The sequence below is a fragment of the Chiroxiphia lanceolata genome, chromosome Z (assembly GCF_009829145.1).
Source record: "Chiroxiphia lanceolata isolate bChiLan1 chromosome Z, bChiLan1.pri, whole genome shotgun sequence".
Taxonomy (NCBI): Eukaryota; Metazoa; Chordata; class Aves; order Passeriformes; family Pipridae; genus Chiroxiphia; species Chiroxiphia lanceolata.
In genome coordinates this window covers 60,103,634-60,126,272 of record NC_045671.1, presented here as the reverse complement: position 1 = coordinate 60,126,272, position 22,639 = coordinate 60,103,634, and the positions used below count along the sequence as shown (strand labels likewise).

General features: G+C 38.0%; 1 protein-coding gene across 2 annotated transcripts in view; it reads right to left on the bottom strand.

Annotated features, from left to right (window-relative positions):
• The window catches only part of GRAMD2B (GRAM domain containing 2B), a 43,675-nt gene extending 39,040 nt beyond the window's left edge, over positions 1–4,635 (bottom strand). For both annotated transcript variants that reach the window (XM_032676106.1, XM_032676107.1), the window contains exon 1: positions 4,421–4,635. In XM_032676106.1, the coding sequence (XP_032531997.1) occupies positions 4,421–4,545 (125 nt within the window). In that variant the 5' untranslated portion in view covers positions 4,546–4,635. The remainder of the gene's footprint in view (positions 1–4,420) is intronic.
• Between the last annotated feature and the right edge of the window lie 18,004 nt (positions 4,636–22,639).

Here is a 22,639-nt window from a genome sequence, read left to right as displayed (position 1 = left end):
AGTAACATTCATCTCTCTCCAAATTGTTCCTGACAAGTTTTTTATATTGTGACAAAAGCAACCTTGTGATATGTAATAGTTCAGTCCTGCTACCTGTGAGAAGGCACTCAGACAGTTGGCACACAGAGTGTCTTCTCTTAGTTCATAAGGAAAAAAAGTTAAGGCATGTTTTTCATGCAATATATTGCCCTGGATGCCTCATGGGTGGCCATGCTAGCACGTTAGAATACTGTAATGCCTAGATCTTGTAATTTAAAAGGATAGGATCAAATCCCATGGCAGCAAAATGCATTTTTTCTGGATTTATAATACAAATATATATATATATGTCCCTTTATAATAAAAGAAATATGTTATCATTTAATATATTGTCTAGCTATGCTGGAAAAAATAAATGCAAATATTACTTGTTCTACTCTGGTGGATCAGATTAGCTTATTTTGTCATCCTCTGATTATAAATGTCCAGGGAAATGCTGGGTGACATTCAAGTGTGACATCTCTGTATACAGATACCTGGGACAAAAATTTCGATCCAGGTACAGCTGTATGTTTAGGACATCAAACAGATTATGTGCTTCGAATGAATAAGGTACATGCATGTGTATAATTATTGAATCTGTGTATCATAGAGGAATGCAGTGGATCCTTTTTGGAACAAGATATGCATGCATGCAAGCAAACATTCATGATATGTCTAAATATAGTGATCATTTTGTTGAGAGAAACCTTTGGTCAGCTAGTAGTCTCTGAAGAGTAGCAGTATGGTATGTTAAGTATGTAAGAAAATGAAAATTAGCTTATTTGAGAATAAATTGAATCTTCCATAAGAAAATATAGTACCCAGACATTCCAGAAGCTTAGGAAAGATTTGTTCTCACCCTTAGAAGAGGGAGGTTAAAGCGAGGAACACAAGATAGTGGGAAAGAGTGGATCATTCTATCAGTTTTCTCACAGTTGTTACATCAGATGGGGTTGTGAATAATAAGCTGTTTGACTGAGCTGATATACTGTTCTGTCTCATTTAGAACTAAGAGCTGTATTACTCTGGAGGAAGAAAAAAACCCCAAATGTAAATATGTCTTCATATTCAGGCCACAAAGTGTGAATGCCAAATCCCGGATGCAAGCCATTGAACAGTAAAGTGGTTGCCAATGTTCCAGGTGCTCATAATTGAGCTATAAAGGCAACACACCTTTTAGAAGGTGGTAAGTATATGTCTGTCTTTTTAACATGACTGCTTGATTTAGTCTGAACTAAGCCTCAGCTTTACAGCAGTACATTGGAAGATGGTGAGGGGTATAATTTCAATGCAGAATTTACTTTAAAAAAGTTTATTTTTTTACCAAAAAATTTTCAGAGAGAAAACCTAATGTGAGGATAATTTCTTATGTCCAACCAAAAAACCATCTGTAACAAAACCATCTTTAAAGTTTATGTTACGAGTTGTTACATGATTTTTCTGTTATTCTGCTGTATGCGAAAGATAGGTAAATATTAATGCCAGATCACAGATGCAAAACATGGGATTTGTGTTTAATTTATTTATGTGTTGTAATGCACCAGATGAGCTGCCAAGCTGGGATTAGAGCCAAGGGACGTTTTGACTCCCTTTGCCATGAGTTTACATTTAGAAAACAAATCTCTCAATGCTGTACATTTTTCTGTATTTTAAAAAAATTGTTTATAATCGTTGCCTAATATCAGTGTTACTGACAAATACAAAATCTTCTCTCTTTTTTCTTTTTTTTCCCCCAAGCATTTAATGTCCAACCTGCAATGTGATTACTGCTAGGATTGATGTAAACATACGTAGCAGTATGACATTCACAGACCTAGTGGTTAGTAGTCCTGATCTAAATTGCTGAAAAAACACATTTTCTTGTGTTTAATATGTTTTGGGTTTTTTTTTCCAGAGTCTCTATCAAGATTGGTAAAAACCAAAAGGCTCGAGATTTTTCTAAAGTTTAGGAGATCTGGGTACAGGATATTGACTCAGATTATAGGGATGGGCTCCAAATGGGAGGTTGAGATCCCTATTGTTTTAGCATGTATTTTGATCTGGACTGTGGAAAATGTTTTTTTTTCTAATTTCCAAACAACTCTATACATTTGTGCTGATAAAATGCTGCATACACATGTGGCGAATACTTTTATCAATACGAATTTCCCATCTATAATGCATATAAAGCTGACATCTCAGCTATAGCTCCAGAGACTTAATTTGCTTCTGAAATCAGCTCTGCTCTATGTCAGGAATAACATACTGCCATGGTAATAAACTGTAAGCTCGCCTTTATGAAATGCTAATAACCCCCTGGATTCTGGCAAATTCATGCTCTTCCACATGGTGCCAATTATAGTGAGACAAAAACAGAGGTATATAAAAACTTAGGCATATAGTCAGTTTTTGTCCTAAGGCATGAATAATTAGGATGAACAAGAACAATCATTAATATAGTAAATTTTCTCTGTGGGTGCATCTTCATATATATGAAAAATGAGACTGTATTGAAAATAGAGTCTGAATGCAGAGTCTGCATTTATTTTTCCCGAAAGCATTTTACCTGATTTTTTTTTGTGTGGCTCATTTTTGCATAAATGTATCATGACTGTGACAAACACATGAAAAGCAAGTTTGATGAGAGCTCAGTCTAACTACTAGCTCACTGTGTACTATCATGCAATCTTCTTATTAGATTGACTAGTATTCACAGCCTGGTATTCCATCTTTGCTATTGATAGAGGTATCATTTCACATCAGGGCCTTATGGTCATATTATCCTTACTAAAACAGCAATTGAGTAAACTGGATTTCTAGAAGGCCTGCCCCTACCACTCAATACATTTGGCAAGCAGGTTGATTATTGAGAAATCTGAGGTAAAGGACTCTGTTCTTTGTAAGGCCCAATCATGTTGCTGTCAGAGCGTATATGGCAGCTTTTTGTGTTATCTAGTGGTAAATAAAAAAGCAGGTAAATCTGTCTGCCCAGTGTCCTGGACAGGACAGGGAAAAGAGGACAAACTTTGTATTTCCCAAATTAGAGGTGATTAAATGTCGCCTTCTTGTGTTGCACCCTCCTTATGCCACTGTATGTACTTATGTCCCATGCCTGATTGGAAAATGAGATCGAGATGTATACAGAAACAGATGTGGATTTTTTGTTTAAAACCAAGCTCTAAGTGATTAGTTCTAGATAAGAGTCTTTGAAAGTTCTAATTAAAACTTAAAATTTCTGTTTCTGTATTATCTGTCCAAACTCGTGGACATTATCTCTCTGGCATTTGAGTTGGAAGAAAGGACGGTATGCAGATATAATATTAAAAAGCCCTAATAACATTTAAAAAGAGAAAAAATGAGGCCAACAGACTCATTTATAGTACTGACCCAATTACTGATATGTGTTGTTACTCCATATAAAATATTTGTGCACAGCCACAAAGAAATGTAACTCAGCCACACAAGTACTATGTGGAGGTGACCGTTTCAAATCACTCTTGACGGTTGTTGCACTGAACAGATATTAAGGACAAGGGCTTGGTAAAGAATTTTCAAGTGGGTTAAGAACCAATAAATGTCTAAAGATATCTTTGAATAGCTTTTAAAGCTATTTTATTCATGATGGGCTGACCTAAATACTATGGATGTTTACTTGTATCGCTCCTGCAGTAGATGGGGAAAGATAAGTTGAAAGTGCCAGAAGCTCTCCGACATTGCCTTTCCTCATTTTTCTGTGCTGTTTGAAGTGTGCATGAGTTATCCAGAACTCTTCATTGCAATGAAATTCCACCTCAGTGGTGGTCTGCTATCCAAAAAGCCCACTCTTCCGAAGTAAGGAAAAAAATTTCCCCTTAAAACGTTTTTTACTATTGTTCTATCAGCAAACACTTTAGCAGTATTCATGCATCCAAGTGTTCAACTTCCATGAATATTCCTTGTGGTTAAGGTACCTTTTCTCTTGAAACATAATTTATTAAACATTGCGAAGTTCCTACAGGCCAAAACACACATGAAAATGTTTTGTTAAGCTGCCTGATATAACAAAGCTTACATTTGTTATGTACAGAGATCCACTCAGATATCATAGATATCTGGATGACCTGATAGAGGTCACTTAAAGGCTTGAGTTTATTTGTATATAGTGTTATACAAATTCAAAGCCCTATTTCAGTGTCATAGGTAATGAAGGAAAGAACAACACCCTTCTGTCCATGATTACAAATTTCTCCTTTACAGTAGTGCTCCCCTTCCCAGTGCAATCAGTAATATGAATTATCATCTCTGCATGCATTGCCTTCTCATATTAAGCTTTGTCATGTGGATATCGTCATTGCTGTATTTGTCCCAATGCCTCTCTGTTGCTACCCTGTTCCCCCTGTCATCAAGTACATACAGAAACCCCAGACATACTGGTATTTACCTTATAAATACTGATCCAACACTCTCTGTAGGACTGACTGGGGTGTCATTACTTGAGTTTCGGAAGCTGTTCCAACTTTCAGAATGAAAAACGGAGTCCTCTGAAGAGTTTCCTTTTCTCAACATTTTAATGGAGTTAACTGCAGGCTTAGGTAAATTCAGTTCTACAGTGATTCTTGAAACTTACAGCCTTTCACTGCTGTAGGAAGTACTGTCTTGGTGTGAGTCCAGCTCAAGCCAGATTTAAAAATCAGTTAATGAGTAACATATTGATGCGACGTCATAAGGGAGTTTACTTTTTTATCCACAGTACTTCATAGGTTCACTTGAAAGCAGAAATCATCTAAATCTAAGTGCACTGTGTCTTTGAAATGTCATTATTAATAGCAATATCTTGTTTCGATAAATTAAGAAGGATTGTAAAACAAAACCTCTTATTTCAAATGATGTTTTGCTGACATTTTACCAAAAACTGTAATGTGGTCTGTTATAAATTCTACTTTGTGAATTATCTATCTGTCTCTAAGTACCCAAGTTTGAATAACATATGTATATATTTCAGACATGACTATGTCCACCCGTCCTGACATGTCAGATTATTATATTGCACTTCTCTGGTGATAAATTTGTGCACATGTGTGCATGTACCTGCTATAAAGTCAAATCATTGCAGATCAGTTTAAAAATAGATAGTATTAATTCTCAATGCACCAAAAGCCAGTGGGACGAAACCAGTTTGTCTAACCAGTTTTTCCATAGGAATTGGCAAACATTAACTACTAAAACAGTTTTCTGTTTGTTGAAGATTACTATAATGATTAGGTTAGTCAAGGAAATGATCAGCGATGTTTCTTTAGATTGCAAATCCTCACGCTTGAGGCATCCAGAAGTTCTGTTAGACTTCATTTAGGGCCTGCACAGTAATGAGGGTTTCTCTATGAGACTGAACAAAGATGTTGAATGCAGTGCTCTCTTTCTATTCTTAGCATCTATAAACAGATTGTGAAACAATACAAATACAAATGCATTTGGACTGTCTTTGGACTGTTCACAGGTTTTATTTGTAAAGTCAAGAGACATCTAGTTATACTATGATGCGTTTTTGGTTTTTTTTGTCTCTGGTTTCTTTGTATAATTAAATACTTTGTCTTTTTAAATAGAAAATTTGTTTTGTGGTCAGTATTAAACTGTAATGAAATCTATAAATGTGTGAAACAGTAACTATTGAAGTATAGGATTAGCATAATAGCTAAGAAGCAAAAGTAAAGATGAAACAGCTATTTCCTTGGGAGTGAAAATTCCAAATAAATGTGAGAAGTCTTGAGAGAGAAAAGGCAGAAAAGGAATGAAATACATGCTCTTCATCATCTTGGGTATTCCCTGTGAAACTTGTACTTAAGAAGCTGTATTTAAGCTACTTGGAATCTGACTTAATGCCTCCTTGAGTAGCTACTCTGTACATCTTTGGTTTCCTGCTACTTAGGCCTTTTTGTTAGTCTGCATTTCATACTACGTGATCATAGGCCAGACACAAGGCTGGCCAGCTAGGCAAAGTCTCTGTACTTTATTCCTCCTCCATAAAACAAGTGCTATAACCTTCAACAAATATTGTAAAGAAAAGCTTTTACCTTTTCTGGTCACAAGGAGAATTGGCCTTGACTGTTGTTTATTTCACATCTACTCACTTAGGATAGGAAGTCTTTATTCTTCTCAAGGAAACATACATTCTTAAAACTGATTAGAAAACTTAAGTGACATACTGAGCTTGTAAATCATTAATATGAAGTATTTATCTTTGAAAACAGTCTATTTGTACAGTAAAATGTAATGAAACCCTTCATTAAAAGTCAGAATGGCAACTGCGTTCACTCTGTATGTTAAAGAACAAGTACAGAGAGAAGGCAATTGTTTTTTTCTCCCAAATGGATAATTTCGGGAACATTTTAGCAAGGAACAATTATGACATGGTTCCTTTCTTCAATGTTATGCATCTTTGCTGTAGTTTACAAAATAGTCATGTTCTCTCACAGAGTACTGTGTCTGCCTCTGAGCAACTGTTTTCTATCCTATGCTACCAGCAGGGTAAGTCTGTATTTTCCAGCCTGCAATTATGTCACTACTTGCACATGTCTGTACTGAATGGCTTCTAGGTTTGCCCACGCTAGTGCAGTACTAACCGGGTCAGGTACTAGGCTAGGGAGTTCAGTGCTTTTGTGTCTACACAGCTGGTATTATTGAGCTAGTCTAGGTTTAGCTCAGGCCTGACTACATAGAATCATAGTGTCATTTAGGATCAAAAAGACGTTTAAAATGAAGTCTAACTGTAAACCTAGCACTGCCAAGTCCACCTTATGAACTTTACTGCAGTGGGACTTGGTGTTATGTAAGGTCATTTAAAGCAAAACAGGCTTGGGTGACTGTGCCCTGAGACTCTTACTGCTGCTGCTTATTAAGAGGTCTTACCTTTCTTGGATGTTGCAACAGTTACTGCCTGGATTAATGGAAAGAAGAGGAGCAGGCCTTTAAGGTGCATTTCTGGTGGGAGCAGAGAGGTATAGTGCTGCTAGTGCTGTCATTATATGCCCAAGAGATGGAGATTTCCTCTCCTTATTATCAGGCTCATACAAACTGAGTTTGCTATTGATTTCTAGTGCCTCTGCACAACTGTGATCTTGAGATGTTTTGGAGATGTTTTAGGACTGGAAAATAGTAGATAGTTATTTGCCATTAGGAGCCCGAAAAGGCTGATTTGATAATGCCTGTATAAAAGATAAGGCTTGAATTCATGCCATTTTTATTTCAAGAGCATCTAAGCTGTATGATCAATTTTGGGATTGCCATATTTGGATGCAAGGATATGCAAATTTTGTAGTTTATAATCACTAGGCAGATTTTTAAAGCAGTCGATCACTCTCTGTCTTTCTGATTCCTAGTATCCATAATTTTTTTTTGAGGGTAGGTTTAGATAGCTACAGAAATGTCACATATAGAGGTGTGGGGCAGATACAGTACCTTATTTTCTTATCTGCTTGCTTCAGACCTCTTAGACAGATACTAGTATCTTTTCTCTTTCTGATGTGGTGGATCAGGTGTGGGAAGAAGTTGATACTCCTGATGGTGTGGCTATCTACTGTACACGGGCTTCTCCCCAGAGAATTGTTCTTCATCTTCTGAAGAAATTGGTAGCTCAGTGGCTTGTAAACTTGAATACTTTTTTTTTACTTGGTCTCTTCCTGTCTCATACAATGAGAACAGCTTTCCGCCTTTATTTGTGTTCCTCTTCCTTTAGTTTATTTTTCAAATCCATGTGTGTATTTGACCCAGTGTGTCCTTATTTTTCTCAATTATCAAACTATGCCCTTTAATTCTGACCTTTGTCACTGACACTCTCATATCGCTTACCAGCTAGACTAGATCTTGTGGAGTCTAGCACTTTGCAATCGTTTCTGATAGGAAGGCAGAAGGGAAAAAAATGTGGTTGGTGTCCTTGAACCTCATACAGTTTTATTCTCAGTCTGCAGCAGTCATCACTAAAAGGTTAGAATTTGTCCTGAAAAACGTACAAATATATTTTATTTTTTTAATGCTCGTGACTACCGGGATTTATTTTTTTTTTAATTTACAATAAAGTTAATTACTCCAGGAAAAGAAATGGTAGATCATTATTGCTTTCTTGATCCCTGGAGTATTTCTTCTGAGGACAGTGATACTGGGAAATATATTACTGATGCCAATTGTGTTGCACCCGTTTTAGGTCCTTATGCCTTTACTAAAATGTCCTCATGTTATTGGATAGGAAGCAAAAAGTGATGAAATCTGGGTATTCAGAGAAAGAGGTTTCATTTATACTAGAAAAGCCTTTGTGCCATGTGATAGGTAACTGCTAAAAAACTACATAAAGTTCTCAAGTTGATGTGATGATAAAGGGAGATGTTGTTAACAAAATATGTAAAGGGATGTTGGGAAATATATTCTGAACAAAACATTCAGTTTTATTATCACCCAAGAATGAATCAAATCAACAATAAACCAGCTGCTATACTTGTGGCAGAATGTCATACTATTGATTTGGGATGGTAGTGAATGCTATTATGTAGAATCTTATAAGAGTTTACATCTTGGCTGGAGTGCAGCTACAAAACCTTATAGATTTTTTTATAAAGGGCAGGGGAATTGATGAGTGGGCATTTTATCAGTTTGCTCTGAGTTTCAGAATTTACAGCCCTGTAAATTGGAATAAGACTGTGCATTATTCCATTATGATCCCTACAATTACCAGGTGGAGGATAGAGGGAGCAACATTTAACTAGTGGCCTGAAGAACTGAGTTCTTGCTTTATGGGTTTAGCATGCAGAATTTTTGTTTTCTATCATATATACAGAAGCAGCTGCCCTGATTCAGAAGTGACATTGTCTTTCATGGTTAGGATTGCCTTCAGTTTTTATTTTCCTTTTCACTGCACAAGTCTGTGCAAAAATTAGTATTTTTCCTCCAAACTGTACATTTGAAAAGTGCACCTTTCCACAGATAATTCCAGAAGGAAAAATGGATCAAATGTACTTCACCCTAAAATCGGTTTGGACATTTTAAGATAGGTTTTATGGCTAGTGTTTGATACTCCTTTTTCTAATCTTAGATTTCTTGGTTTTCCTTTTGAACTGGGGTTTGATCTGTTCTACCCTATACTTAATTTGCAACAGTGAGATACACTTAGTTTGTATGTTGGTTGTGCCTATTTCTGCTTAAACTTAAACAAACACTGTGTTATGTGGGATGCTATGGGATCTGGATGCTACGATACTGAGGATTGCTGTGCCTCCTTCTGTCCTACTCTGAATGCTGCAGAAGACCAGAACTCATAGAGTTACAAACACATTTACAGAGTAAGGAGACAGAAAACTGCTTCAACTGGTTAGGTGCAGTGAGAGAGGTAGATGAATATGTAGAATGTGTCATAGAAGAATTCACAGAAGAATGACACCTAGAGGTACATAGGAATGAACTGAATGGTGTGGTTTGTGGAAGCCAATGGCTGTTTTCCTCTCTAGTAATCTTGCAGTTGGAACATGCACTTAAAACTACGTCTTTTCTGCTCCCTGGTGTGGTGGTCACCTCAGGAGATGCTATTTCCTTACTCCAGTGCATGAATGATCCCCTTCCTCCTCCTGGAACTCCCATGTGCTCAACATCTGGAGCACATAGCTGAGACTAACCCACTTGAAATACTTGGACATATCTATGTTTGGATGCTTCTACCTCCGAGCAGGAAAACCTTTTTTTTTACGAAATAAACCCTCATCCGATGAACTTGGAAGAAAGTCACTGGGGTGGAGAATTGGGTCTGATGTGGGGTTATGAAAGGCAACTTTAACTTAGAAGATGGGGCTTTGTAAGATTTTCTTTTAATTGAGGGAAATGCCAAATTCTAAAAATTCAAACTTTAATGCTTGAGAAACTGAGGCTGATAAGGAAATATAAGACAAAAAGTCTCTGAGTTTGTTACCCTGTGTGAGTGAGAGACTTGGGTTTGTTATGAGCAAGAAGAAAACACATCATCTGGTTGAGTGAAAGACTGTTGCTGTTAATAAAGCCTGGATGTTTGCAGGATATGCTTTAAAAAGTTAAATAAATTCAGCTTTGTAAGCGACTGCATTTCCCATTCTTTAAGTGACGTCTAAAGGCTTGCATTAATATCAGTCCAAGCACTAAAAAATGTGAATTCATCTATTCTCTGCAGTACTGGACTACTAATACTACTACTACTGTCTTTATTTACACGACTCAATCTGTTGAGTTTGTCCAGGTCACACTTTCAAACTTTTTGTAATAATGATGAAGATTACAGACAAGCATGGAGTAAAATGTTGCTCAGAATGAGAAGTGACAATATTTTACCAAGCTGGTGGCTGCTGACATGAAAGGAAGAAGTAAATTCAGTAAACAGCATTGTGATATGTTGATAATTTCTCCTTATCCATAGTACTTTCATCTTTGAGGTGAGTTTATAATAGCTGCCTTCTGGCTAGACCTCTGCTTTATTAAACAGTTTACTTGGTAAATGAAGTATTGCTATGTACAGTGTAAAATACCATTGCTGACTGTATAGTGACACCTCCTCTTGAGCATTGCATGGCCAAAGGCATTAGTGAATAAAACAGGAAATTTTAGCAATGTTTACCTACTGTAGCAGCACCAAGAAAATGCATGAGACGGTAATAACATCCATGAGATAGCAGCTGGTAACACAGTTGTCAATAAAACAACAAAAAGGTAGTAATAGGAATTAAACTCCAACAAGGCCATCTTTAGTATGTCAGTGTAACAAATTGTTAAAGCAGGAATGGCATTTGAGGCATTACACAAAACCCCACGTAGGTGAACAGAAGCTTCATCAGACTTCTGATCAACCAGTGTCAGACAACTCTGTGCTGCAATAGTGAATTTAATTTGTAGATAGGAGGTATAGGAAAACCTCACTTGACAGAAAATTGCTTACAGTAATCAATAAAGATGATCTGAACAAGTCATGTATTTGATTGCTTTGATTTTCTCAGGGAGTGATTAGACTAGTCCATGAGGAAAGCAAACAGATTCAGGAAATTTAAGCACTTCAAACCTGTTTTTCTGTTCTTTTTAAGAAAATTGGCAGTTTACTGCTCTTATGTAGTCCTGATCAGAATATGGGCCCAACTGTTAATATGTTCCCTTTCTACCTCTTACCATATATTTTTATTTAACACAAACAATAGGAGGAAGTGTTGGAGAGACAAGATTAATCTTTGGTGATTACACAGTAGAGTGCTTCCTGAAAGTAAAATAAAAGTACATATTTTGTTAGAAAGAAACTTTTTTTCTTATGAGTGCCTTTTCAGAGGTGAAATTCTATCCCTGCGTAGGCAGACATCTCTTTTTATGTGCTGTCTTTCTCGGTGCAACTGTGTTAAAAGCAAAACAGTTTTTGCCCAGGCATGACCATTAGAAGGAGCCTTGTCAGTGCAAAAGGGGAACTAAGGTTTAGTGCATTTCTTTTCCTTTGGAGCTCTTATGTTTAGCTCGATTTCTGTTTACATAGGCCTCGCGTCTTTTCTGCATGAGGGACAAAGAAGAGCACAGAAATTACATTGTTCAGAAACAAAAATCCTGTTTGCAACCTGGATATTCCTTTGTTTGGTTTCACTCTTGTTTTTCCCTTAATTTGCTTAACTTATTTCATCCCAAGTGAGTTGCTGTATATACTTATCCTTTGTAGAGCATTATTTGAGGCATTTGCCAAGTTGAGTGATTCCATCTGTCCCTCTTGCCACTGCTTGTTGGAATACCACAGTTTAGCCCTTGTGCCTGTGCACTGGTGAGACAGAAGACTGCCTATCCAGACCTCTGGGGCTGTTTCTCCTCTTAGCGTGAGGGAGGCAGTGAATTACCTATACTGAGGGTGTCAGTGAAGGCTGCTGCTGGAAAGCACAGGCTGGGTGAGCTGAACTCTGTCATCCCTGTAGGTATTTAAAAGACCCGTAGATGTGGCACTTGAGGGCATGGTTTAGCCGTGGACTTGGCAGTGTTGGGCTCAGTGATCTTAGAGGCCTTTCCAGCCTAAATGATTCCATGCTTCTAACTCAGCTGTAGATCCTATCTGCTGCTGCTGTGTGTCTGGTTGTGTAGCAGGGCTGCAAAGAGGGAAGGAGTCTGCAGAACTTTTCTGCAAATGGGTGAGGTGTTGGACACATATATGTTTCTTTTTTCTTTTAAAAATCTTTTTTTTTTTTTTCTGAAGCTTGTAGGCATACAGCTTGCATGTCTCTAATGGGAAGATTTATTTTAAAGTACACATCAGTTAAGACTGATTGTTGGACCAGTATTTACTATTTAAGAGAGTTTGTACCACATCAACTACTTATAAAGAAATTGCAATTAGAGAGGGATACTTATAACAATAGAGCCTCATTAGTCTAAAATACCTCTGTGCCGTGTTCTAATGAGAAGCTTAACATATTGTACAAACAACACCTAATGAAGTTGATGCCACCCTTGAGAGCTGAATAACAGACCTGTTTTTACAATCAAATTAAGTGAAACTCGAAGATGTGAAGGCATTTGGGGAAGGTTAAAAGAGCTCGACTGATTTTGATCTAGTCTCTGTTACCAGTTAATGCTGACCGTTTGAAAAGTCTATTCAAGCAGCCCATGTCACTCAAATAAGTGAGACAGGGAGAGTCTTCAAAACTTCAACTCTTCAGTGTGATCAGCAATACAGAACTGTGTCCTTGAAGTACCTAATACTTCAGATGAGTCACCTAAAGCTATTGTTTAGCTCAATTTGCAGTAGTTAGTATTGCTTAAAGCAGCTGAATCGTGATAATTTTAGTCTGTTAATCTCTGCATGCATTCCTCAGTAACTGGGGTTAGGTTTTTAGCAACCTTCTTTACATGCCTGTTTTAATATTCATATGGCAACTTTTCCTATCCCTAGAATGAAGGTGAACAAACTTAAAACAGCAGCAAAGTTGACAACTTGCAGGAAAAGCTTTTGTATTAGTCAGTAGAATATATAGAAACATGTTTGAAAATATAAGGAAGCATTTTTAAATTCTGTACTAGATATGACAAGCCTTTTTTACTTTTCAGTGATTACACAGTTTGTTATTAAAAATTAAAGGGATTGGAATTTCCATCCAGACCATTACTCTGCATTATGCTATATTGAAAAATATCTTCTACACTGAACAAAAAAATATAATAAGCTACCTGGTAAACTAATAACATAAAAAGCCCAAATAAGTTGTTGATACATGCAGAACAATCTTTAATGTTGAAAACTAAGTATAGATTTGTAGGTGAGTTTGTTATGCCAAGCTATTAATTTGTTATTGATAATATAGTAGTACCCTAAGTGAACAAAATCTGTTTAGACAGAAGTCATAGCCCAGTGTTCCAGTAGAATTGGAAAGGATACTTTAAGACTTTTTAATATCTAGCTATAAATTCCTAATATTATTTTTCATTACTAGCAATTTAAAATTATAATAATATTGCCTATTAATTTTCTGAATTATTTAATGTGGTAGTAAATTGTTTGTGTTAAGGAAAGACACAAAATATCAGAAACACTTATTTCTCGCTTGATAGTTTTGCTGGTAAACTTTAACATTTTTGTTGGTTTTATATCTAAAAGGTTAAATTAAACCCCTGCAGTGATACTTTGAATAAATTTTGGTTCGTAATCAGAATGGTTGCATAGTTTAAGAGGTTTGATTTTACGTCCACCATTCTAATGCTGTATTAATCCTATGTCGTAGAATCATAGATTTACTGAGGTTGGAAAAGACCTTCAGCATCATTGGGTCCAACCTTTGACTGAACATCACTATGACAAATAAATCTTAGCATTGAGTGCAATGTCCAGTTGTTTCTTGAACACCTCCAGGAATGGTGACTCCACTACCTCCCTAGGCAGTCCATTACAGTGCTTAACCACCCTGTCAGTGAAAAACTTCTTCCTGATATTCAACACAAACGTTCCCTGGGACAGCTTGAGGCTATGTCCTGTCTCTAAAAAAGTATCCTTAAAAACTCACTGCTTTATACTAGGTTCTTGAGGTGTGATGATAACTTTCCATGTACAGCAGCAGTTTTCGTCAGCAGATTTCTTTCTGTGTATTGTTGTTTAGGCAAGCACTCTATTTTTTCTTTACCTAATGTGTTGAAGCTAACTTTTGGGTTCAGGCTTGTTTCTGAGCTTTCCCTGAGAAGCTAGGAAAGGTAGATTGTAATATGATTCTTCACTGACAGTCTGCAATTATTGTCTTGAATTCTTCTCCTTGAACTTTAATTAGGCCTCCGGCAACAAGACACCTAATTTATAAATTCTTATGAATCTGCTAATGATTATATCGCCACTGGTTTTCATTATGACTCTTATTTTTCTGATGCAGTCTGCTGTGCATTAATGGCTTAGTAGTTTACTCACTTTCTCCCTCCCTCATCGAGTAAAGTTCCCCTATGAGTTAATCCATTATTCCTCCCCTCCAATTCTACATGTATAACTTTTTTGTGTGAGTGTATGTGTGTAGCTTCTTCCACGACAAAATTACCACCTTTTGTGGTTAAGCTGCCATTTTTACACCAAAACTTCCAGAAAATACTGTATATCCTGCCTCTGCTCCCTGGTATGCCCTCAAGGGTTATGGAAGCGTCTAAACTGTTACTTTGAAATGAAGACAAAAAAGAAATAAGCCATTTGGAAAAAATAGTCTTGCTCTTTGTGTGCAGTGAACTTATGACATTTATCAGGGAGTAAACTGGAAAAGGTTCAGGAAACAAAAGGTCAGGTTCTTTTCCCTACAATCCAATTTTTTTTTTAATCTGCAATGTAGATTGTATTTTCTGTGTAAATGATTTTCAAACCTGTTGACTGTCTCTTTGAATTAATAAAATAAGAAAAGTCTCTCAAGGTATAAATTAGTATTTGGTTGAATAATTTATGTTAGCACTAGAGCAGCCTAAGTCTTGGATTATTTTAGAGAACAACAGTTAAAAACGGGGAGAATACCTCTCCAAACTTGTAACACTAGGGCAAAGTTTAATTTTCTGATCTAATGAAAAAGAAAAAAATGTGATGGAGACAGCACCACTCACACAGGTGATGAGGAGAAAGATGATAAAATATTCTTCCCAAGCTTTATCCTGTTTTCTTCTTTTTCTTTTAAAAAATCGCTCCTCGCGGTGAGTTATTTTCCTGTTCTGATTCCTTTTTTCTTTTAAAGCCAAGGGTACTAAATATAAATGGGGGAACAGCACCATCTAGTGGATCCTGCCACCCTGGTGGCCTGTGATGGGTGTTTGCCTTCCTCTCCCTTGGGAGCCACAGTCAGGGCCCCTACACCTGCATCTCTTTTGCTGGTGCTGCAGCTACCGGTTCCCATTTGCTTGGGATGGTGGCTAATGCAAACCATAAACTACAGGTCCTGCAGTCAATTTTGAAAGCACTATGCAAAAATTTAGTGCATGACTTTTCTACAGCTTGGGGTGAGTTCTGGATCTTTAATAATCCATTGAATTATTTAATTGTTCTGAAAACTATTTTGATAACATTTCAATTAAAAGCATCTTTTACAAATGTTTCCCATCTTGATTATCTCTGCAGTGCATTTATTAATAGTTAAGACACCTCTTCAGCAATGGTCTTTTTTTCAAAGGAAACTTTTTCCACTGTGATCCATTCACTGTTCTGACTCATAAAATGTTGTCTAAATGCAGTTTATTTTTGCAAGAATAGAAGTTAAAGCTACTTAAGAGGTTGAGCTAAGAATGATGGAACAAGTGAGAAAAATGAGATCTGAAAGCAGCCAGATATCAAAACTGAAGCTTAGTGATTCACTTGTTATGAGTAATTTGCTAGTTTTAATGCAAAATGACAAAAGTAAGAAATTTATAAACAGGAGGAAGTTTCATAAATCTTACTTTGTAGAAAAAGTATGTTTATTATGTGGCTTTTTACTCAATGTTGTCTATGTTATGTGTTAGTATTGCATTTTCTACATTTGAGATTACAGGATAACTCAGCAGAACATGTGTCCACCAGGTAGGAGTGAGTACTTGTGAGATCCTGCTACATAAGCTATATCTCATTTTGTGATGTAGATGTTTGTGGTTTCTTAAGTATAACGAAGGCTATAAAAGTTATGGTGAGGAATTCATAGACTCAGAATCATAGAACAGTTGGAGGGGACTCTAAAGATCATCTCATTCCAAACCCCACACCACGGGTAGGGTCACCTTCCACTGGACCAGATGGCTCAGGGCCCCATCCAACCTCGTTTTGAATACTTTCAGGGAGGTGGCATCCACAACTTCCTGTTGGGCAACCTGTTCCACCACCCTCACAGTGAAAAATTTCTAATCTTAACCCACCCTCTTTCAGTTTAAAGCCATTCTCCCTTGTTCTATCATTACATGCCCTTGTAAAAAGTCCATCTTTCTCACAGGCTCCCTTCAGGTATTGCAAGGCTGCAATGAGGTCACCTCTAAGTCTTCTCTTTACCAGGCTGACCAACCCCAACTCTCTCTCCCTTTCCTTATAGGGGAGGTGCTCCATCCCTCCAGTCATCTTCCTGGGCCTCCTCTGGGTTTGTTCCAACAGGTCCACATCCTTCCTGTGCTGGGGGCCCCAGAGGTGGACTCAGTACTCTAGGTGGGGTCTCAGGAGAGCAGAGTAGAGGAGCAGAATCACCTCCCTCACCCTTCTGGACATGCTGCTTTTGATGCAGGCCAGGATGCAAATGGCTTTCTGGGCTGCAAGTGCACATTGCCAGCTCATGTCCAGCCTCTCGTCCTTCTTGTCAGGGCTGCTCTTGATCTGTTCATACCCTGATCTTGATACCAGGGGTTGCCCTGACCCAGGTGCTGCACCTTGCACTTGGCCTTGTCAAATTTCATCAGCTTCCCATGGGCCCAGTACTCTGGCTTTTCCATGTCTCAGATTCTCATCATCCAATTTATATGAAAGAGCTGTAAAATATTATGTGTTGGATATATTAAATCACAGGTCTGGAATTAGTTGTGGAGAGTGACATGTAATAGATCCTAATCTGATCTGATTGCAAAACACAAAAATTTAATATATCCTGAACATGATTGGGAAAAAGGTGTCTTCAAAGGAGATTTAGCTCTGGAATTTGGATTTAGAAAGAAGAATTGTTTTTGTGTATGCTAGGGAATTTATACTTGGTCACAAACCATTCATGATAACTGTATAATCCATAGTTTGTCTGCTTTCTGGAATACACTTGTTAATATGATAAAAGCTAATCCAAACTGCCTAATGTGTGATACAATCTTGCAGATGAAGATGGTGCAATAATCTGTCAGTGGATCAAACTTGGTTTAAAGGTTGTTGCCAAGCTTGCGCTTGGAGAGACCCCATTGATAACAGTGCTTCATTTGCCAGGATGGTGCAGAGGAATGTGATCAGGACAGAGAGGATACTTTATGTATATGAGAGATCTCTGAGAGTAAATCAAGGATCTGACTTTTGCTTTTCCCCTGTAGTGATATACTACTGTACTGGAAATTATATGCAGAAGTGAATATACATCTTAAAGTCTGAAAATTCAATGCAAACTCTTCAGCGGAATGTTTTATGAGGGGCAGAAAGTTTTTGTGTTTTCCTTTTATGGCTTTTGTGTGTTTAAAAAACCCCCTCATCCCCTAGCTAAAAAGGACTGCATAATCCTTTAAAAAGGACTAATATCTTTAAGACCAAAAAAGAAGTATCTGAACAACATTTTATAAATTACACTTTCTCAAAGGAGATGGATAGAAGAGGGATCAGAAATATCAATTGCTCCATAAATATGCTGAAGTGTTCTAGTTTACCTTCATTTTAACCTACATCTATCTGTTTCTGAACTTTTGACTTCAGAAGGCTTCTGCAGTGTCTAACTTCACCTCCTGATATGAAAACTGAATTTTTTTGCGCAATTTTTCTAAGCAGTGAGTAGCTCTGCCTCTTGCATACAGATAGGCACAAAGTCCACAGTCAGGGTTCTGGATTACTAGAATTGCTGGCTGCCTGTATTTATATCGTATTTAAATTAAACATTTTATACATTTGCTTATGAGGACAAGCTTTGTGGGCTTGAGAAACAGTATTGCACCAATTAAAAGAAGGATTGAATGTGCTTGAGCTCTTTTTCATCATAAATGCTAAATTTCATAATTTAGTTACCTAGATGTGGGATGAAATATCTTCTTAATGGACATTAAATGTGTCTTGGCTTGGTTTCTTTGACCTCAACGTGGTGAGAGTGTTGAGGCTGAAATTTGCTGCAAATTTCCCAAATCTAGTTATTAGCACATTTTTTTTTCCTCTGTTAAATTGCATCCTTATTCTTGTAGGTTTCCTTCTCTAAACAGCTGTTCAGATTGTAAGAGGTTGCCCTTCTTTTGTGACTGAAGATGAGAATATTTAGTATCCTCTTGATTTTTTTCCTGAGGAAAGTAGTTCTTCAGATATTTCAGTGTTGAAAATAAAGTCTTATCCACTGTACCTTTTGTTGTTGTTGTTATGGTAACAACTGGATCCGTTAGTGCACATTAGGAAAGACTTGGAGGTGTTTTGATTTCTTGTTATGTTTGATTTTATTGGATGAAGCCTTTGTGTGCAACAAGGCAGAAGGGTGTCAGCACACTCCTTGCAACAATCAACACCTTTGGCAAGAATGAACCATTAATTTTGGTAATACTTCCCATGTTACTTATTCAATGGACTTCATTGTAATAAATACAAAACTCTTCTCTCATCTGCCAGTCAATCAAAATGCAGGCAATTGTGTGCTGTTGGCAAATTGGCCTTCCAGCTCATCCCAAGCCATGGAAATTAAATCCAAAGTGTGCAGATGGTGATACGCAATCTCTGAGGCCTGTTATAAAGCTAGATAAAACTGCTAGCTGAATGTGCCTCTGTTTACTTATCCTCAAAGGAGCTTCAGCTGGTATATGAAATTCATGATGCCTTGCTTTCATTCTAGGATACCTTGTCTTTAAAAGGTTAAAGAGTATGTTGGTGAAATGTGCAAGGAGTGCAGCCAAGAAAGGAAAGCTGTCCTGGCCTGCACTGCTTTACTGAGGGTACACAGTAAAGGCTGCATTGGGTCCTGTATTGCCTTTTGATTTTGAGCTATGCAGCATCAAAATGCAGGCATGCCCTGTGGGGCTTCAGCTTTTGTCCTTGATATCTCATTCAGTCTCTGTATAGTTGTTTTGGTTCTTTTGATAAAAAAATGTGCTCTTGTAGAGACCAATAGTCTCTGCAATTTCACATGTAGAGTTTCAAATGCCATTCTAAACAGGTCATACCTGTAAAATGTTTGTTTATCTGAAAATACAACTAATACCAAAAAAGAAAGGTTAAAGAATTTGAATTTTTTTTAATAGTCTAAACAAATTTATGGTTTGTGTAATTCAAATACATTTTTTTCCAATCAAATAGTTCTGTGATTTGATTGATCTGGAATGGGCTTTCATTTTGTTAGAAATTAGGGTGAGAACAGCTGAGGCTTGCTAACAAAATACTTCACATTCTTGAACCTTCCTAATACTAGGACATGATTTCAACAAATAATAGAAGACAGAAGGAGAACACAAGTATAGTTGCACATCCTAAACCATCAGGACAATTTGTAAATTTCCAAATTGACTTAATCAGATGCCTAAATGATGTAACTTTGAGTATGTCCATGTCGTATTAGGTACACACTCAGAATGGAGTCCTGTCCTCGTAAACATGCAGAGGAAACAACTGTTGCAAAAAAATAAAAAAAAAAAAAGTGCTGAGAGATCCTGAAAATTTGTTAGGCCCCGTATTTTGGCACACTCTTGGAAAAATATGGGGGCAAGTGGTTGGTATGACTTGTGCACCAGTTAAAGGACTGCACTTGTGCCACATCAGAACTGTAATTTGCAGATACTCCATCTTATATCTCAGGAGATGCAGGATTAAAAGAAGGCTGAAATCCATGCAGGGATACTGAGAGGAGGGTCCGTGCTGCTGCCTGGGGAATCCAGAAATGTATGTGTGCATGTGAATCTAGGAAGTTGTGTGTGTGTTTACGTTTTAGTTAAATCCTGTACTTGGGTGCTCTTAACCGCACACCTTGACTGTGGCACTGTGTGAGTGGTTGTGTCAATGTACTGTGTATGTCCTGTGTGTGTCTCTGGGATATGTGCTCAGCTTCTCCTGTGGGGCAGCCTGCACATGGGAAAGTGGCAGATTCTCTGGGCAGAGACTCTAGTCACCAGGCACCAAGGTGTGATCAGAGTAATTTTGCATTTTGATGAATCAACAGAGGTGGAGTTAATGATGGAAACTTTTCACGCTGTCAGTTTAAAAAAGTCTGTGAGATCCTCTCCATGCCAACACTTCCTTTTGGAAGGCTTCTTCATCAATGGCAAAACAGATACCATCATGAACCCACCAAATGGACTGAAATTGTTAGCTTTGAACAATTTTCCAGAGCTTCTTTGGAAAGTCAAAGCCATCAGCTTCACCAGAGCACTCCTTTGAACAAAGAAAATGGATTCTATTGGTGCTTTGGTCGCCACTGCATGTTTGGAAATGCTTTTTTTTTCCTTGAGGGATGCTAGATCAGCATCAGAAGGTACTTTCTTGTCCTATCCTGGAGGGACAGGAGAATATGAGTGTTCTGTTGGAAGGGACTCATCCTGAGCAGAAGCGGATGATATTTCTCCTAGAGATGACTCCCCTTTGAATTCTCTTCTCAGGGTTGGAGTAGAGTGATTCCTAGCTGTAGATATTTCCCTAGACAGCTGGGCTTGTCCTACCAGACAGCAAGTGCCAAGAAACTGGCACCAGCTGTCTGTGAGTTCCAAGGGGAAGCTCTCAAACATCACTGTGATGCTCCATGGTGGTGTCATCAAAGCCCGGAGCCTGTGTCCTGACATGCTGAAGCAGCAAGAGAGGAAACTGATGAATAGCAGTTATCGTTTGTCATTTCCAGAACTGCAAGTGTCTGAACTCAAGAGCTGAGCAGTAAATCCAACTGCTGTGAAAGACTATAGGCGCTGGCAGGGCAGTGCAGAGTCTCTTTGTCTGTAGGAGACAAAAGCCACGGACAAAGAGGGAAGACTGCCGCATTAGGCCTCAAAGTGCCCCACTGAGGAGGTTACTCTGTTGGGCACCTGTCTCACATGCAGAAGTGTCCTTGTCCTCTTTGTTGTAGTGGTGGCTTTGGAGCTCCCACTTGAGAGCCTGCTTGAGCCAGAGTTGTGATGTACAGGGTTGGGGCTGCAGCCAGTGCCCAACCTCCTGGGGTTGTGGGTGGCTCCTACCCTGGATGTTGGAATTTACGCTGCACATGCAAGTCGGGCTAGGAGGGGCGTCTGGGATTTGGATACACAGTGGCCCTGGCATGGCCAGAGCAGAGGCTGCTGCCAGAATGGACAACCATGGGAAACCATGTGTGCCTGAAGGGAGGCAGGACAGCCTCAGGGACTTAGAGAACTGCTGCAGGGCCTGGCTGCAGGGCTAGAAATACAGTAAGCCCCAGCTATCATGTGCAGTGTGTCCAGTTCCTTCCACTCTAGACTTAGAAGGGTTCTATGATTTCAGTAGCACTCCTTCTATCCTGGACAGTCCCTGCGATGCTCTGAGATTTCAGCAGTCTCCCCCTGTCTGGTCTGTGGAGCAACTGGAAGTAAACCACTAAGTGCATTTTGAAAACAATACAAATGGGAAACATGAAATCCCTGCCTTCCATTTCTTTGCATGGGGTCCTATGCTTTCATTTTATATTTAAAATTCAGAAAGCAAGCCCCCATGTCTTATAAACATTCTAAATTAAGCTCTCCTTAGAGGAGAACTCCATTTGTGATTTTTTTTCATTTTGGACCATTCACAGATGTACACTCATTGAATGACACTGAAGTTTTTCCTGACAGTGTAGCTGCTACTTCATAAACAAGTCCTAATACTGTATTGAAATTTATTACTTCATAACCATAATTTAATTCTAATAAATATATCGAGTGTCAATAGCTTTGAACTGATCTACCGATGACTTGCATCTGTATTACATTATTTCATTATTTTCTGTGCAATGTCTGTTTTTCTATGTGACATTTTCACATACTTTTTCCAAACTAGTATTGTAACAATTTCCTCTTGGTTCAATAAAGTGACTGTAAAATTTTTATTTTGTACTAGTTTTTTGGAAGGGAGTCTAAAGATCTCAGAAGAAACGGAGGATTAAAAAATTAGTTTCCAAATTAGGAGAGCTACAGTTTGTTGCAAAAATACAAAGGAGTCATTCCCTTGCATTTATTAAACACCAGTTCAATTAATCTTGAGCATAAAATTTGAGTGCTTTTAAAACTACAGGTGCCACAAAACCTGAGGGAGAAAAAGGCCTGTCAGTGTTCACAGCATGTGTGGTATCTCTTTGTTGAGTAGCACAATACTCAATTAGCAGGTACTGAAAAACAAGATATTCAATAGTAGTAACTCCATTTTCTTGCTTGCTAGTGAGTCACTGCTCTCCTCAGGAGCAGATTGTGTCCCCTCTTGAATAGTCAAAGGCAAATTCCTTGACTGCTGCCTGCAAGAGAGCTGCAGATCACATGAGTCTGAGAAACAGGTGATGTGAAAGCTTGCTTTTTGTAGCTTAGATGTGTCTGAAATCCAAGCTCTGCATAAACCATCTTATTT